The sequence below is a fragment of the Apium graveolens genome, chromosome 7 (genome assembly GCF_009905375.1).
Source record: "Apium graveolens cultivar Ventura chromosome 7, ASM990537v1, whole genome shotgun sequence".
Lineage (NCBI taxonomy): Eukaryota > Viridiplantae > Streptophyta > Magnoliopsida > Apiales > Apiaceae > Apium > Apium graveolens.
In genome coordinates this window covers 176,268,267-176,285,438 of record NC_133653.1, presented here as the reverse complement: position 1 = coordinate 176,285,438, position 17,172 = coordinate 176,268,267, and the positions used below count along the sequence as shown (strand labels likewise).

General features: G+C 33.7%; 3 protein-coding genes across 3 annotated transcripts; 1 reads left to right on the top strand and 2 right to left on the bottom strand.

Moving 5' to 3' along the window:
• Window positions 1-602: 602 nt before the first annotated feature.
• On the top strand, window positions 603-1,123 carry LOC141674202 (putative mitochondrial protein AtMg00310). Its single transcript, XM_074480925.1, has 2 exons — window positions 603-953; window positions 1,052-1,123. The coding sequence occupies exons 1-2, from the start codon at window positions 603-605 to the stop codon at window positions 1,121-1,123; spliced, it is 423 nt and encodes a 140-aa protein (XP_074337026.1).
• A 2,159-nt stretch (window positions 1,124-3,282) lies between these two features.
• LOC141674201 (uncharacterized) lies at window positions 3,283-4,011 on the bottom strand. Its single transcript, XM_074480924.1, has one exon. The coding sequence runs from the start codon at window positions 4,009-4,011 to the stop codon at window positions 3,283-3,285; it is 729 nt and encodes a 242-aa protein (XP_074337025.1).
• An 8,878-nt stretch (window positions 4,012-12,889) lies between these two features.
• On the bottom strand, window positions 12,890-16,561 carry LOC141674200 (homeobox-leucine zipper protein PROTODERMAL FACTOR 2-like). Its single transcript, XM_074480923.1, has 10 exons — window positions 16,110-16,561; window positions 15,762-15,879; window positions 15,433-15,648; window positions 14,831-15,253; window positions 14,632-14,727; window positions 14,330-14,533; window positions 14,054-14,237; window positions 13,683-13,954; window positions 13,332-13,427; window positions 12,890-13,246 (listed from the first exon to the last, which is right to left on the bottom strand). Exons 1-10 carry the CDS (start codon window positions 16,559-16,561, stop codon window positions 12,890-12,892), a joined length of 2,418 nt encoding a protein of 805 aa, XP_074337024.1.
• Window positions 16,562-17,172: the final 611 nt, after the last annotated feature.

The window sequence follows — 17,172 nt, the reverse complement described above, 5'->3', positions numbered from 1 at the left end:
ATCTTATAATGCAGTGTGTGAGAACAGTTTATTATAATGTTACTCATGCTAGAAGGGAAGTCGGACCTATCTATCCCAGTCGTGGTATTAGGAAAGGAGACCCGTTAAGCCCTTACTTATTTATTCTTTGTGCGGAAGGGATTTCAGCGATGCTGCGTCATTATGAGGCTAATAAGTGGATCAGGGGCATTAAAGTTGCTAGACAAGCTCCGAGTATAACCCACATGTTATTTGCTGATGATAGATACCTGTTTTGCAAAGCTAGTGAAGATGAGGCTTTACGTCTGCTGTAAATGTTGCAAATCTTTGAAAGAGCATCAGGCCAGAAGGTTAACTTGACAAAATCTTCAGTGTTCTTCAGCACTAATGTAAACTCTTCAACTCGTCAAGAGTTATGTCAGATTTTAAATATGGATGAAGCAGGGGAAGGGTGTACTTATTTGGGCCTGCCAAATATGATGGGAAGGAATAAAACACGCACTCTGGGGTTTCTAAAAGACAAAGTTCGAAATAGAATTCAGAGTTGGAATGGGCGATACATTTCGCAAGGAGGTAAATAAGTTTTAGTAAAGTCAGCAGTACAAACATTACCGACCTATGCTATGAGTGTGTTCTTATTGCCGCTGGAGATTACAAGAGAGCTGGAAAGAGATATAACCAAATTTTGGTGGAATCCAAAGTCAGATGAGCGCAAAGGTATCCATTGGATGAGTTATGATCGATTGAGCAGACATAAATCAACGGGAGGGATGGGTTTTCATGATTTCAGAGACTTTAACATGGCAATGCTTGGCAAGCAGGGGTGGAGGTTGGTTACAAATCCAAATAGCCTTGTTGGCAGGGTGTTTAAGGCTCGATATTACCCACAAGGGAATTTTCTGGACTCGGGGTTAGGGAACAATCCCATTATATATAGCGTAGCATCTGGGAGTCGAAAGGAGTTCTTTCTTCAGGTTTGAGGTGGAAAGTTGGGTCGGGGAAGGCAATCAATATTGTTGGCCAGCCATGGTTATTGGATGATCATAACCCCTATATTTTTACAGACCTGCAGGCTTTGGGTCAAAGTAAAGTATCGTCGTTGAGAATCAATGATCAAATGGGGTGGGATGAGGATATCTTTTAAATGATCTCTTTAACGACAGAGATAAAAGATGTATCCGCAATATTTAGTTGGGGGAAGAGGACGACTTGTTATATTGGAGCAAGGAAAATTCAGGTCAGTATTCTGTTCGTAGTGCGTATAGGTTGCTGCAAGCTCAAAAGCAGTTATGGCGACAAGAAGACAGCAGCAGTTTCTGGCGGAAAATCTGAAAAATTCAGGCTCCTCCAAAGGTGCTGAACCTGGTGTGGAGATCCCTCTCCAACTGTCTCCCTTCGATGACGTTGCTGGCACAAAAACAGGTTCCTGTAATATGCATTTATCCGGTGTGTAAAGGAGATGTTGAAACAATAGTGCATGCTCTTGTTCTTTGTCCGGTGGCTTCGTAATGTTGGCAAAGAATTATTCCACAGATTCAATGTCATGAAAGAGATGATCTGAAACACTGGTGGGAGAGAATTTTAAATGCTTGTGATAGTAATACATGTGCAGAGGTGGCCACAGTTTTCTAGGCTCTTTGGAAAGCCAGGAATGCAGTGGTCTGGAATAACTCTTATACTTAGTGTAATGTTATTTTGGCATCAGCAACAAGTTTTCTTGTACAATGGAAAAATGCCCAAAGAAGAGGTTCATATGCTCGATCCCCTACGTTAATGGAAGGAGATGGAGCGGAATCTTGGGTAAAACCACAGGAGGCTATAATCAAGATTACGGTTGATGCGGCAACTTTTAGTGAGTATAATGCTATTGGAGCAGGCCTAATCGCGAGGAATGCAATGGGTGAGCTGATACATGCTAAAACAGTTCTTAAAGATGGTCTGGTTCTAGCTGAGTTGGCAGAGGCCATGGCCATTAAAGAGGCGCTGAATTGGATCAAAGAGCAGGGATGGCGGCAAGTAGAGCTGGAGTCTGATTGCTTGGCTGCAGTTCAGGCTATTCGGAGTAAAGTTCAGATGAGATCTCCTTTTGGACAGATTATAAAGGAGTGTCGAGCTTTGTTGAATGAGATAAACACAATTTCGGTGTTCTTTATCAAACGGTCTGCTAATAGGGCGACTCATGAATTAGCTAGAGCGTCGTATTCATTTCCGGATCGAGTGTTTGATAGGAGTTCTATCCCTATTGTGTTAAGAATGTTTTATTGTCTGATTTGGTGAATTAATAAAATCTCCTTGTTTGTCAAAAAAAAAGTTAACATTTGAAATGAAGTATTCTACACACATTTCTCCTACATATTATAGTTACATAAATTATTATTTTTTAAATTTTTTTTAATAAATATTAAATATTTAAACTTTTATTAAAAAAAATAAATTCAAAATAGGTTATACAATTATAATTATACTAGATAAAAGTCTTAAGATAAAATGGGTGGGTGTCCTATACTTCATTTCAAACGTTAATAACTCAAAAAACGGAGGGAGTAACACTTAACACAAACATCTAATAAAATCTTTTAAGAAAATTCTGCTGAATTTGGAATAGTCGTGTAACTTGATAAATTCAAGTTTTTTATTGGTCAGCACTACCACACACAACGATCTTAATTTTTTTTAAAAAAAATTAAATAAAAATTAAAACACTTGTGAGATTCTTCTATTAGATACCCAATTTGTTTACCAATTAAAATATCTAATTAAATTGGATAATAGTTAAAAAAAAAAAACTTTGATAGACTAAAATTAAGTTATTTCCATATTAATGAAATCGACCATATTTAATATTCACAAGGTGTAAGATAAATGTGCTCATTCTTCTTACTAATCACAAAAATGATGTCACCATTATTAATTGATTAAGTTATAGAATAATTAAAAGCAACTGTCTCTGGTTCTCATAATCTCCCTGGAACTTTACTAAAAAAATTATGGACTCCACCATTTTATTATAGTCTTAATCTATGTTCTGCAAATAATAACAAACATCATTATTTCAATAAAATTATGTAAATCATTTACATATATATACAAATACAATGAGTATGTTCTCAAACTAAATATGTATTTTCTGCAACATCAGCTTAAACTTCTTTTTTTTTTGCCAGAAAGAAAAAGCTTTCATTAAACTTTCAAATCACTCCGAACTACATGAATAAAATCTACGTGGGTGTTATCCCCTCGCCAACTACGACCAGCTAAAGAACTAGTATTCCTCGCAATAAAGTGAGCAACCTTGTTCGCGGATCATCTAATAAACCTCAAAGATACTTCCTTATCTTTTAACTCTCCTAACAACGTTTTACAGTCTTCGATAATTCTCCCCAAGTATGAGAGCTTGATGGCTGAACTTCGAATTGCCTGCACAGCCACTAAGCTATCTGTTTCGACCACAAAACCCTTACCTGGTTGTGTCTTGACCCAGCTTAGAGCTTCTCTTATCCCCATAATCTCTGCCATCTCTGGTCGTATGGTACCCTGATGACATTTGGCTAAAGCATCAACTATTTTCCCTCTATGATTACGAGCAACTAATGAGAAACTATAACGGTTGAGCTCTTCAAAGATTGCAGCATCAGTGTTTAACTTAATCGTATCCTGAGTTGGTAAAGTCCATTGCTCATCACCTTCTTCCTGCGTAATAAACCCCAGAAAGCAGTCAAAGTTTTTATCTTGAGCATTACTCCATTGATTAAGAACCGTTGCAGCTGATGTTATAATCTCTGTAACTTCTCTACCCTTTTGATCCCAAACTAACTCGTTCCTAGCTTTCCACAATGCCCAGCAAACCATTACTTTCATTCGAACATCCTTCCCTGTATACACATTCAACACAGTGTCCAACCAGCTAAGAAAGCTTGTATTGCTATCAGGCATGAAACTCATTCCGACCTTATCCCAACAGGCCCTTGAAAATTGACATGTTACTAACGTATGCAAAGCAGTTTCTGGTTCATTGTTACAGCTTGGACACATGTTATTAATATCTACTCTTTTGTCTCTCAGTCGATCCTTTGTTGGCAAGCAATCTGTTGCAGCTCTCTACAGGAAATTCTTGATTTTTGGTGGTACTTTTAAATTCCACATTTTACGCCAGAAACTAGAGTTATTACTCAGCTGATTGTTCTCTCCATTGTTCTGCAACATCTGGTACGCGCTCTTAACCGAGTACTGCCCCAATTTCTCATGCTTCCAGTACCAACCATCTTTCTCATTACGACGAACAGAAATCATCTCAATCAACTGAAGGTCTCTTTGAATAAACATGTCATTTAATAATTCAATATCCCATTCGTTTTCATCAGTAACAAAAAGAGACGACACAAACTTACCCTGTAGCCCTTCATTCACAGTATGGACAAATGGATCATCGTTCTGAGGGAGCCATGGGTCGCCTATAATAGACACAGACTCCCCATTACCCACCGTACGAATTGAACCTTTTCTCAGAAGTTCTTGAGCTGCAATAACACTTCTCCAGATGTAACTAGGATTGCTTCCTAATTTAGCCGTTAAAAAAGAGCCTCTCGGATAATATCTAGCTTTGTAAATTCTTGCCACTAGACTATCCTGATACAACATTAGCCTCCACCCTTGTTTACCAATCATTGCTATGTTAAAATCGTGGACATTTCGAAACCCCATACCTCCTTCAGATTTTCTCTTCGATAATCTTTCCCAGCTTAGTCAATGAATACCACGATCCTTATCACGGCCTGTTTTCCACCAGTAACGACACATAATACGCTCCAAATCTCTGCATAATTCTAAAGGCAACAAAAATACCCCCATTGCGTACGTTGGGATGGCTTGAGCAATTGTTTTCAGCAAAATTTCCTTCCCTCCCTTAGACAAGGTTTTCTTATCCCATCCCTGCACTCGATTCTGAAGCATGTCTTTCAAATAACCCATTATGGCTGATTTGTTTCTTCCCATAATATTTGGTAGACCCAAATAAGTACTATTATCATTAGCTTCAGGGCATTTTAGAACATCACAGACCTCCTTCTTATCCTGCTGACTCATATTCTTGCTGAAAAAAACAGATGACTTAGAGATATTCACCTGTTGCCCTGATGCCATTTCAAAAGTATTCAACATATTTACCACATGATTTGCAGCTTCCTTATTTGCCCTGCAGAAAATATAACTGTCGTCCGCGAAGAATAAATGAGATAAAGCAGGCGCCCCACGAGCAACCTTAACCCCTTGAATTAAACCTCGTCTTTCATAATCCTGAATTATAGCAGTAAATCCCTCTGTGCATATGAGAAATAAGTAGGACGATAATGGATCGCCCTGTCTAATGCCACGCTCGGGAATGATTGACCCAAACTCCCTGCCATCATGAGCAATTCTATACCGAGCAGACATCACACATGCCATAAACAAATTGATAATTCTGTCATGAAAGCCCAGTTTCGCCAACATTGCCCTAAGAAAGCCCCATTCAACTCGATCATAAGCCTTACTCATATCGAGTTTTCAGGCCATCAAACCCCTCTTTCCTTTATTTTTCCTCTTCATAAAATGCATAACTTCATAAGCAATCATTATGTTATCCGATATTAATCTCCCTGGGATAAAAGCACTTTGTGTCTCTGAGATAATTTTATCAATAACTAATTTCAATCGATTTGCTAACACCTTAGATATGATTTTATACACCACATTGCATAAGGAAATCGGACGTAGATCGGTCATAAGCACTGGACACTTCTTTTTTGGAATTAAAACAATATTAGTATCAGTTAAGTGATCCTCAAACGTACCAGTTTCAAAGAAGTGGCGAGTCATTTGAACAATATCCGCTCCAACTATATGCCAATACTTTTGATAAAAACCGGGACTCATTCCGTCTGGTCCAGGTGACTTATCAGGATGCATATGAAACAGAGCATCCTTCACCTCTTTTACCTCCACTGCCTGCAATAATTCTTCATTTTGCTCCCTTGTAATCTTACACTGAACACAAGTTAACACATCCTGCCAATTCGTTACTGAGGCTTTAAACAGAGTTGAAAAATAATGAATCATTGTTTCCTCCATTCCCGAACCCCATCCTACCTGCATACCAGCCTCATTAGTCAACTGAGTAATTTTATTATTCCTTCTCCTGTTCTTCATCGCAGAATGGAAATATTTACTGTTATGGTCCCCTTCGCGAAGCCATAATTGTTTACTTCTCTGTTTCCAGAAAATTTCCTGCTGCACATAAATTTCAGACAACTTTGTGCACTCTTCCTGGTACAGCTTAATAGAGGCTTCGTCCCTTCTTCCTCTAACAATCTTAATCACCTTTTTATAATTCTGAATTCGATCCCTAAAACTCCCAGTAATTTCCTTTCCCCACACCGCCAGATTATTCGAGCAAGCAATGATTTTTTCTTGCCATGATTTACCTGTGCTATTATTCCATATATCCTCCACAATACTTTTGCACATAGGTTCGTGTAGCCAGGCGTTTTCGAACCTAAACCTTTTGGTAAACGTACCAGACTTTATCGTGACCATGGGCTCAAGAAGTAACGGACAGTGATCAGACGTAGTAACCTCCATGTTTGTAAGCTTAGCTTCTTGAAATTGCTGTAAAAAACTTGTACTTGCTACTGCTTTATCCAGCCGAATCTCTACCCAGTCATCAGTGCCGTGCCCACGTTCCCAAGTGTACGGGTATCCTAATAACTCCATATCTACCAAATTGCAATCCTCCAAAACCTCTTTAAACCCTTGAATAAGCCAACTCGGATACATTCTTCCACCCTTTTTATCTGTTTGACTAAGGACATTATTCATGTCTCCAATCAACACCCAAGGGAGACTAGATGTCGTTGACAGATTCCTTATAAGCTGCCATGTTTCTTTGCGTTTTGCTCGATCAGGTTCCCCATATAACCCTATCAATCTGAACCTTTGCCACCCCTGAATGGTAATGTCCAAATCAATATGATTTTTACTGAGAGACCTTAACGAAGCTTCCTCCTTATTCCTCCACAAGAATGCAACACCTCTACTATGACCTTGTGACTCCACTGTAACCATACCCTCAAAACCAAGCAAGTTTCTAATGCTTTCCACCTTGTCTTTCTTGCATAAAATTTCACATAAAAATATAAAACTGGGTTTCTTTTGGAGAACAATCTCCTTAAGGAATTGAACGACCCATGGGGTCCCAAGCCCACGGCAATTCCAACTTATAGTAGTCATAATTCTTGGCGAGCTCTGCTCCCGAAACCCGCCACCTGCACGTTTTTTGAACCCAGTTTGTGTGCTAAGCCTGAGCCCATCTCAATATCATCGCCAATTATTTCCTCTTCCTCTGAATCCATGTTTAACTCAGTATTCTGGCGCATCTCAATATCATTATCCAGCCCATTAGTTTCGGTTCTGCGTTTTTTATTTTCTACAACTGATATGCCTTTTTTATTGGCTGCCAACTCAGCAGAATCAGTTTGTTGGGATATCCCATCACTCGCACCTTTTGCTGCATTTTGAAAATTTGTTACATTTCCAAATCCCTTGATTGTTTCCTCCGGATGTTCAGCTCCAATCTTCACTCCTAACTTCACGCCTTTTCCCCTATCCAGCTTTGACTGTCACCTAATTCCGATTGCTTATTCCGATCATCCTCCTCATTACCGGTACGTAGCCATTTTGCTCCGATAAGCTTAGTCTGGCGACGAAATGAAGCCCTCATCCACGTCCCATATGGTTTTACTATCTCATTCTCAGGAGTGTCAAACAATCGACCACAAAATTTATCCGAATGACCAAGTAATCCACAAATGAAACAAAAATTAGGTACATTTTCATACTTAAACACAATCCATTGCCAATCATTCCCACTCTTTCGAACCTTCATTCTCCTCTTCAAAGGCTTTGCCAGATTAATTCTTACACGTACTCTCATATATTCCTTCCATCCTCCAACAAAATTCTTAGGACAAGACTCTACATAAGTACCTACAAAGTTTCCAACCTCCTGGATGACCCTTTCTGACATACAACCAACTGGTAACTCATGAATTTGCACCCACAGGTCTAAAGAATCCAATTGCATACATCTTGGATTGTTGCCCTCCATTCTCTTGATAATCAAAGCTCTTCTATTAAACGACCAAGGACTACCATCCAAAACCCTACGAACGTCCAACTCATGATAGAATTGGAATAGATATAGATTCGCATCCAACTCCTTAATATAAACCCCTCTTCCCGGCCTCCATAGTGCCGCCATGGTTTGCTGCATTGCTGAAAAGTCTACCACTCCGTCAGATATGAACTTGCCCACCAAACACAATTTCGGATTAAAACCAACAAAAGATTCATTTTCACTGATTTGCTCTGCCTCGTTCATCATTAACACACCCACCCTCTTCTTCATCATCCAAAGTGATGTTGTTCATTACTTCGATAATATTACTTGTAGACGCCATTACTGGAAGAAACTGATTGATAACAACTTTACCAGACAAAAGACTTTGACAAAAACGAGAGAAAACTAGCTGACCATGTCAATAGACAAGACTGCAAAAAATGAGCTTAAACTTCTATTTTGTTGAATAATATATTTTTAATGTTTTACTTGTAAAATGTATGCAATCTATATATATATATATATCCCCATAAGTAAGAATTTGGGGCCCTAGAATTTGGGTCAATTCATGTATATAATTTTGATATTTTTAACAAAAGAAAATAGTTGGATCACATTTTTGAATAGGAAGAAAATATATATATATCCCATAAGTAAGAATTTGGGCTGGAGAATTTGGGGCAGGTTCATGTATATAATTTTGATATTCTGAGCAAAAGAAAATAAAAGCTGGATCACATTTGTGAATAATAAGAAAATAATTGTCATAATTTTGATAAGGTGTTTTTGGAACACAAAGAAAATAGTTATAAATAGTTGAATGAGAATCTTGCATAATTTTGATATTTAGGAAAAAAATACATTTGGAACTGAGAAAAAGCCTGAGATTTTTATTAAATTTTTATATTTGAAAAGGCTGAAAAGCTAAATTAGAATTTTTGAAGGAAGCTGGATTAGAATCTTAAATCTGTAGTTGAACTCAATTTTGATTTATGTGATTCTTTTTAGGCAATTATTATTCTTTTTTAAATTATATTTTAACATTACTCTTTACACATTTGTGTTTTATAATTTTTTTTGAACTTTTTATATATGAAATTAAAATAATTAATTATTATTTAGACAAAATTTGAAAAATAATATGTAAAAATTTTTTCTTATTAAAAATTACAAAATTTAATACATAAAAATTGTACTTTTATTTTTTTATAATTTCACGTTCAAACCAAAAGTTCTTATAAACTCAAGGAAATAAAGAGGGTTCAAAAGTCTACTTCACCTTTAATATTTTTTTAATAATATTCAAAATACCATACAATCATTTCATAATACTAAACTTAATTTTTTTGAATGAAATTGGAAAGTCCAACTCAAGTACATTTTTTAATAATATTCAAAATCTAAAAGAATTATTTCATAGTTCTCAACTTTAATTTTTTATCCTAAGGATAAATTATGAAAAATTGCCTTATATTTTTGTCAAATCATGTTATCAAATTTATATTTAGATTTGTTTAAAATTGATATTGCTTTATTTTATTCTTGTATTTGCTAGACCTTTTTTGTTTAAAAGTATTTAATTTTTTCATAATATTCAAAATTTGAGAATAATAATTTCATAATGCTCAACTTTAATTTTTTAAATGGAGTTAATTTCAACTTTTTAATAATATTCAAAATCTAGAAAAAAATTCATAATTCTCGACTTTAATTATTTTTAAATAATAATTAAAATCTGATAATAATCATCTCATAATATTTTTTTATTTTATTCAAATAATTAAAGAAAATAAATAATATTTTGTTATTTTTAATAAAACAAGTATCTAACTATCTCACCAATTATGCTTACTTAATATGCATGTAAATATGACAATTTTTATATTATCAGTATAATATATATCTTATGTATCCTCCCAGACTATACATTTACTATTCAACATAAATAAATACACACACGTATTTATATATTTGAAGTGACTACTATTTTTTTTAAAAAAAAAAATTATTTTCTTTAATTTTCTTGTAATTGATGTTTGCCTAAGCAAAAGGTCTAAAATATGAAAAAACACCTTTTATTTTTTGTCAAATCATGTAATCAAATTTATATTTGTTTAAAATTGATATTAATTTCATTTTTTGTTTCTCGGTTATTTTACATTTTTTATAAAACAAAGGATTTATCACAAAGTTTGTGTTTCACAGACCTTTTCCTCCAACAAAAAGTTATTTCAGTTTAATCTAAAGTTCTTTAAGAATTTTGTTGATGACATCAAAAGTTTAAATATTGATTACATTTAAACCTTAATCAAATTAGCAACATATGCTTGGGCCCTTTTATTGAAAAATTATCAATGTTGTAAATTATGGGTTTGAGAAGAATGTAACATGGCTCCGTTTGGAAAAATTGTAAGAAAGTTGTTTGGTAAACCATTTTGATTAAAAGCTATTGTTAGCATAATTATTGGTTTCACTATTAAACCTTCTCAGAAATATTATTTTTATATATTATAACTCAAAATATGCATAAATTTTAAAAAAAATTACCAAACACTACTTTTTCTCACTCCCAAACAGAGCCATAAGCTTGTTTGTAATATCCCATATATCATATATCAATATAATGAGTGTTGAATGTAGTAAACATTTGATTATGAAATTGGATATTATTAACTCCAAAAATTTTGAATAATTTCTAATAAAATGTTAAAAGAAAATTTCATTATGGAGGAAACTAATCGTAAGTCTCCGTTAACATCAATAGCTAACAATTTACAACAATACAAACTTTCTTCATTAATAATTAATAGTATAAATCTGAATTCTAAACGAATAAGATCATATGATGATAAATATAAAAATAACACCTAATTTTTTCTTGTTATATAAATTAAAATTTTAAATCATTTATATGTATGCAATATCCAAGAGATGTTAATGATTTTTTTTAGTAAATATGTGATAATAATTTGAGTGTAAATAAGAATTACTTTAAAAATGTGAATAAAATAATCTGAGTATTAAAATAATAATTATATTTATTATGTGATTTATCTTATGTATAACTATTATTAAATAAATTGATAAATTAAAATAAATAAAGTAAAAGTTAAGATAACTAGAAGAAGTGTCCATTACAGACATACATAGCAATAACAAAGTAGCAACTTTCTCAACAATTGAGCTGGCAAGTGAATTATGAATCATTAAGAGCGCAAAAATATTAAATTAATAATTTTAACAATTCAAAATCCTGTTATTAAATTAAGTTTATTAAGATATTAAGAAATGACCCCTTAGTACCATTGCAGTTAAATGTAATGATTTGGATGAAGAACACTATCATTTTTCTCATGAAAAATGCCTAGCTACTTGATCCAGTTAGAGTTTCTCAAAAAATAACCTTATCAAAAATATTATTTTTTATATATTATAATTCAAAATATGCATAAATTAAAAAAAAATTATCAAACAGTTACTTTTTCACCAAACATATCCCATATATCATATATCAATATCATGAGTGTTGGATGTAGTAAACATTTGATTATGAACTTGGATATTATTAACCCCAAATTTTTTGAATAATTTCTAATATAATGTTAAAAGAAAATTTCATTATGTAGGAAATTAATAGTAAGTCTCCGTTCACATCAATATCTAACAATTTACAACAATACAAACTTTCTTCATTAATAATTAATAGTATAAATATGAATTCTAAATGAATAAGATCATATGATGATAAATATAAAAATAACATATAACTTTTTTTTGTTATATAAATTAAAATTTTAAATTATTCATATGTATGCAATATCCAAAAGATGTTAATGATTTTTATAGTAAGTATGTGATAATAATTTGAGTGTAAATAAGAATTATTTTAAAAATGTGAATAAAATAATTTGAGTGTAAATAAGAATTATTTTAAAAATGTGAATAAAATAATTTGAGTATTAAAATAATAATTATATTTATTATGTGATTTATCTTATGTATAACTATTATTGAATAAATTGATAAATTAAAATAAATAAAGTAAAAGTTAAGAAAACTAGAAGAAGTGTCCATTACAGGTATAGCAATAACAAAGTAGCAACTTTCTCACACTTTCTCAACAATTGAGTTGGCATTGTGTTTCTTATGCTAAGTGAATTATGAATCATTAAGAGCGCAAAAATACTAAATAAATAATTTTAACAATTCAAAATCCTATTATTAAATTAAGTTAAGTTTATTAAGATATTAATAAATGACCCCTTAGTACCATTGCAGTTAAATGTAATGATCTGATTTGGATGAAGAACACTATCATTTTTTTCATGAAAAATGCCTAGCTAGTTGATCCACTTAGAGTTTCTCAAAAAATAGCCTTTGGCAAAACTACCAAGGCAATACGAATGAAATAAATCAAAAGTAAACCAAAATATGATATCAAAAATCAAAAATCTGTTCCTCCAAATTTCATTTCAAATTCAAGTCCAAAAAATAGGTAAAAAAAGATTAGTCTCAACCCAAAAAAACTGATAATGGAGTCCAACATTATTATGATATAGCTGTGTGTGTTTGTCTACATATTGCGAACTCGAGCCTCCCATTTTCCATATCCATCATGCTTTCATCGACACACCTATAGCCTGCAAGCGCGAACAAATTTTTTTGATCAGATGATAAATATCGAATTTTGTAAAGAAACTAATGACGTCGTATATAGAATGTACTTAGAAACAAATTGTGTACCATATTTGAACATATTTAAGTTCCGGCATTCGGATCAATTCCATTCAATGCATGTTTAATATTGTTGCAGCTGAGCCTTAAAAACTGTACTACACTGGTAGCATCTGAGTAGGTTATGTCCATCATTGGAGATCTATTAAGCAGAACCTGAAAAGAGACGGTTAATAAAGTCCTGCTTGCACCTTCTTCCCCAAATGAAGGTCCATCAGGGAGGATTGTGAATCCTGATGGCAGTAAAGCTTGACCGTTTGGATTTCCACTGTCCAGTATCACATCTAAACTCCCTGTTTCAGTGTAGGAAAACACAACGTGGGATGCAACTGCATCCCTCCAGCTTTCTTGTAACATTAGCGCATCCCCCTGCCTCATCGTCTACAATTTTTTATTTACGTCATTGTCATTTTATGAAAAAAAAATGAATGAGAGAGATAGAGCAAGGAGAGGGGGGTGTACTTACTGAAACTTTAAATATAGAAACAAGATTTTCAGCTCCTTCTCCATAAGAAATGTTGAATATTGGGTCATAATTATTTCCTTCGCCAAAAATGTCCCACTGTGTTGATCATAATATACATGGATTCAAATTGTGTTTCAATGTAAATTTAATAGTAAGAGTCTTCCAGATGTAACAAGACTTATGCATGATTGATGATAATTGATTTTTTTTAATTTAAATAGGTGTAAATCTGCATCACATTTTCAAGAATTTTAAACTACAGGGGTGAGATAATTACACTAGTTTTCGTAATGCATAATCTTTCAAAATTTCCAGATAATTTATATAAGTATAAATTAAAAGCTGAATTACCTCCTTTCTACAACGGTGATCACGCAGGAAATCAAACACCATCTTCGGTGAATCTGACAGCGTAAAAGAGATAGAAGCACTTAGCAAAGTGCCATTTTGTATGCCTGGATCACCCATGACTGTTGTGCTCATCAACTTAACATCATCATCGAAATTCCAATTCAATTTAGTCCATATGCCATCCTTTGGACCGGTAATCCCAGAAAAGAAGTTGTTCGCCATTCTCTCTGCAAATTTTAATATTCCTCTTCTCCCTTCTGGACTTGAAATCACTTTAAAAAAAAACATAATCTCACCAAAGATACTTTGAAGTTGCCTTAGTACTAACTAGTAATTCTTTGCTTGCATTAATTCAAATTATATTTACTCACATAGATTGTTGAAATGACGAGTTGATGGAACATTGGGTGACATTGCTATGGCCAGACGCTGACTTTGTCTATCTAGAATTGAAACCCATCGGTTTGCTCCCAATCCCAGATCAGACTGTAGTAGATGTTTGTACATGTTGCTAACATCATTGTAGTCGACGTATACATGCTCAATCCAAGTAATCTAGAAAAGCATAAAATTAAGATTACTATATCAGTCATAAAAGAATATTACGAAGTAGTAATATAAATGCTTGTAATTATGTATTTACTCACCAAGGAGGTTCCATCAGCCATTGCTTGAATCATGCAACCTGATGGCTTTTTCTGACAGGTGGTGTTTCGAAGATTAGGGAGTATGTTATCTAATGAAACATCAACAACTGCCCACATCCCGTCGGAAAACTGTGTACAATATCTCGCAAAACAAATCTCGCGCTTAGGAATATGTGGTGTAGATATATGATATTCAGCATCCACCTGAGATGTAAATGCATGCAGTTAATTATTCATATATAGTTGCACATAGAAAAACTAATAGTAATTAATTAGATAATAAGCATGTATGGGTTAGTTACCACTAGCAGAGCTGTGTTGTGGTCTATTCCCTCATTCAGTACACCCAACGTCGAAGCTCTTGAGACAATGGAAGAAAAAATGAGTGCCCATTCATTCTAGGAGGGATAGAACAAGAGAAGTTAGATGATTATTACTTCAAGATCAATATATGTACAATCAAATTGATAAGAGTAAATAACAAATAAAAATGGAACTTACCACATTCATTAGAATGGCGAGCAATTGTGCGGGGCTCAATAATACCCTGGCTATATGCCATGAAGCTTCACATGTATAGCCTAATCTTGTGAGACCAAAGATATTATGAAATTCTGCAAGATACTCTACCTGATCCAGGATTCTAGTTGTGCCGTCAGCACTACAAGAAATCCATAATGGATCTATAGTCATTGCCATCCGTTTAAACTCGTCTGCAGCTGAAGTGACTAGTTCATTTATAGCTCTATAGCCATTGCCATCTATTATTTGAAGGCCTTGTGGATTGGGTATTTCCATTGGAAGGTTTTGGGGATTCTGAGATAATATTATTGGGTTTTGTGAATCCTGAAATGCTATGGGAAGATTTTGTAGATCCTCGTTACCCATATGCCCTGTATTTACTGCAGATTTAAGTTGCTTTACCTATAAGAAAAAATTAGGATTTAATTCAAAGAAACAAGAAGAAGAAAAACCATGATAGCACACTAATCTAAACTGAGATTATTATACAATGACGACAAAAATACAGACTCAAGTTAATGAGTTAGAACTATAATTGCTAATCGATGAAGTTAAAATAAATTAAGGTAATCATATCATACCTTTTCTCTTAAACATATATTTTCAGCTCTCAATAAATTTCCTTCCGTGGCTTGTTGAGCACTGCTAAATCCAGAATGCTCACATTGTTGAGCAATTGTTAAATCACATCGTGGGCAAATTGTTTTGCTCAGAATTTCTCTCAAGTACTCGTTTCTAGCTTGTAAAACTTTATTCTGGCCTCGGAGAAACTTGTTTTCCTTGCGTTTACTTTTACTCTATAAAAAATTGAGATACAAATACAACAAAAGTTAAATTGTATTTAATTTGTAACTTACAAAAAAATTGACTATATGATCGACAATAAATTAAATAAATAGAATATTTGTACCTTAGTTTGAGTGCGCTTGTTCTGAAACCAAACCAAAACTTGCATAGGTTCCATATGTAAAGTTTGAGCAAGCTCATTTCGTTTCTCCTCATTAGGGTGTGCATCTTTCTTGAAATACCTAGATTGAAATAAAAATGACAGAATTAAAAATGAAAACATATAAAATGCAGAATATGGCAAAACAGTCTAATTTATTAACAGCTAGATATTATCCAAAATATACTAGATATTTATGTCACTCTCGTTATATATGGTATACACAAAAAATCATGTTTGAATGCAAACTAATTTAAACACAAACTATATATAGAATAACTTTCCATCTTTTTTACGAGCAAAGAGTCTTACATCTCCAATGCAGTGATTTGTTGTTGAGTGTGGCGTTGGATTCTCCTTTTTTTAGAGGAAGGGCCAGCAGCAGCGCCAACACCAGAACCACCAGCAGCGCCAGCACCAGAACCAGCAGCACTGGTACCACTATCTGTACCTTCAATAGCAGCAGCAGCAGCACTGGCACCACCATCCGCTACTCCATTAGCAGCAGCAGCAGCATTGGCACCACCATCCGCTCCTCCATTAGCAGCAGCAGCACTGGCACCACCATCCACTACTCCATTAGCAGCAGAAGCACTGGCACCAGTATCAGCACCAGCACTACCACCAGCAGCACCAGCACCACCTGCAGGGGCACCAGTACTAGCACCAACAGCAATTTGAATGCTGCCGACTAAAAAAGAGCCTGAAGAAACATTTGTAAGGCCTGCCTCCTTAAGTCCAGTTTGAGTGTTGTTTTTCTCCATTTCAATCTGTAAATCCCGTAACATTAAGTTGAAATGTTAGTTCCGTGCATACATTTGCCAAGCCATGTAGCTTGTCTATATATTATAATTAAAATCAAATACATTTTTACTCTATCTTTTATTTTTAAGTTAAAGCAGTTTTATTGATAATTATTTTATAATATTTAATTAAAGGTATTTTCATATTTTTTTTAATGTCACATTAGATATTCTATTTTCTATATATATAATATATTACATAATATCAAAACAGTGGTTAAGATAAAAAAATATTAACAATATAATTTAATTGAATATGTTTGTGTGCACAAAAATTGTTATATTAATTATTTATTTTCAAAACATTCAATTACCAATATTTTTATAAAAAAAAATGTCGCAAAAAGATGTAATTTTGAAATTATTAAAAAATGTACACTTTAAAACAATTAAAAATTAATCACATATAAAGATATCATAATACAAAATTAGGAGTCAATCAAAAAAATCGGTGTTTGTGGTGCCTGCAATTTTTGTTCAAAATGCATGTGTAGTTTGGTCAAATTCTCAAATTTCTCAAATTGCAATTGTATCGCGTTAAATCGCACAAATTGCAGCCCGAAATACGGTAA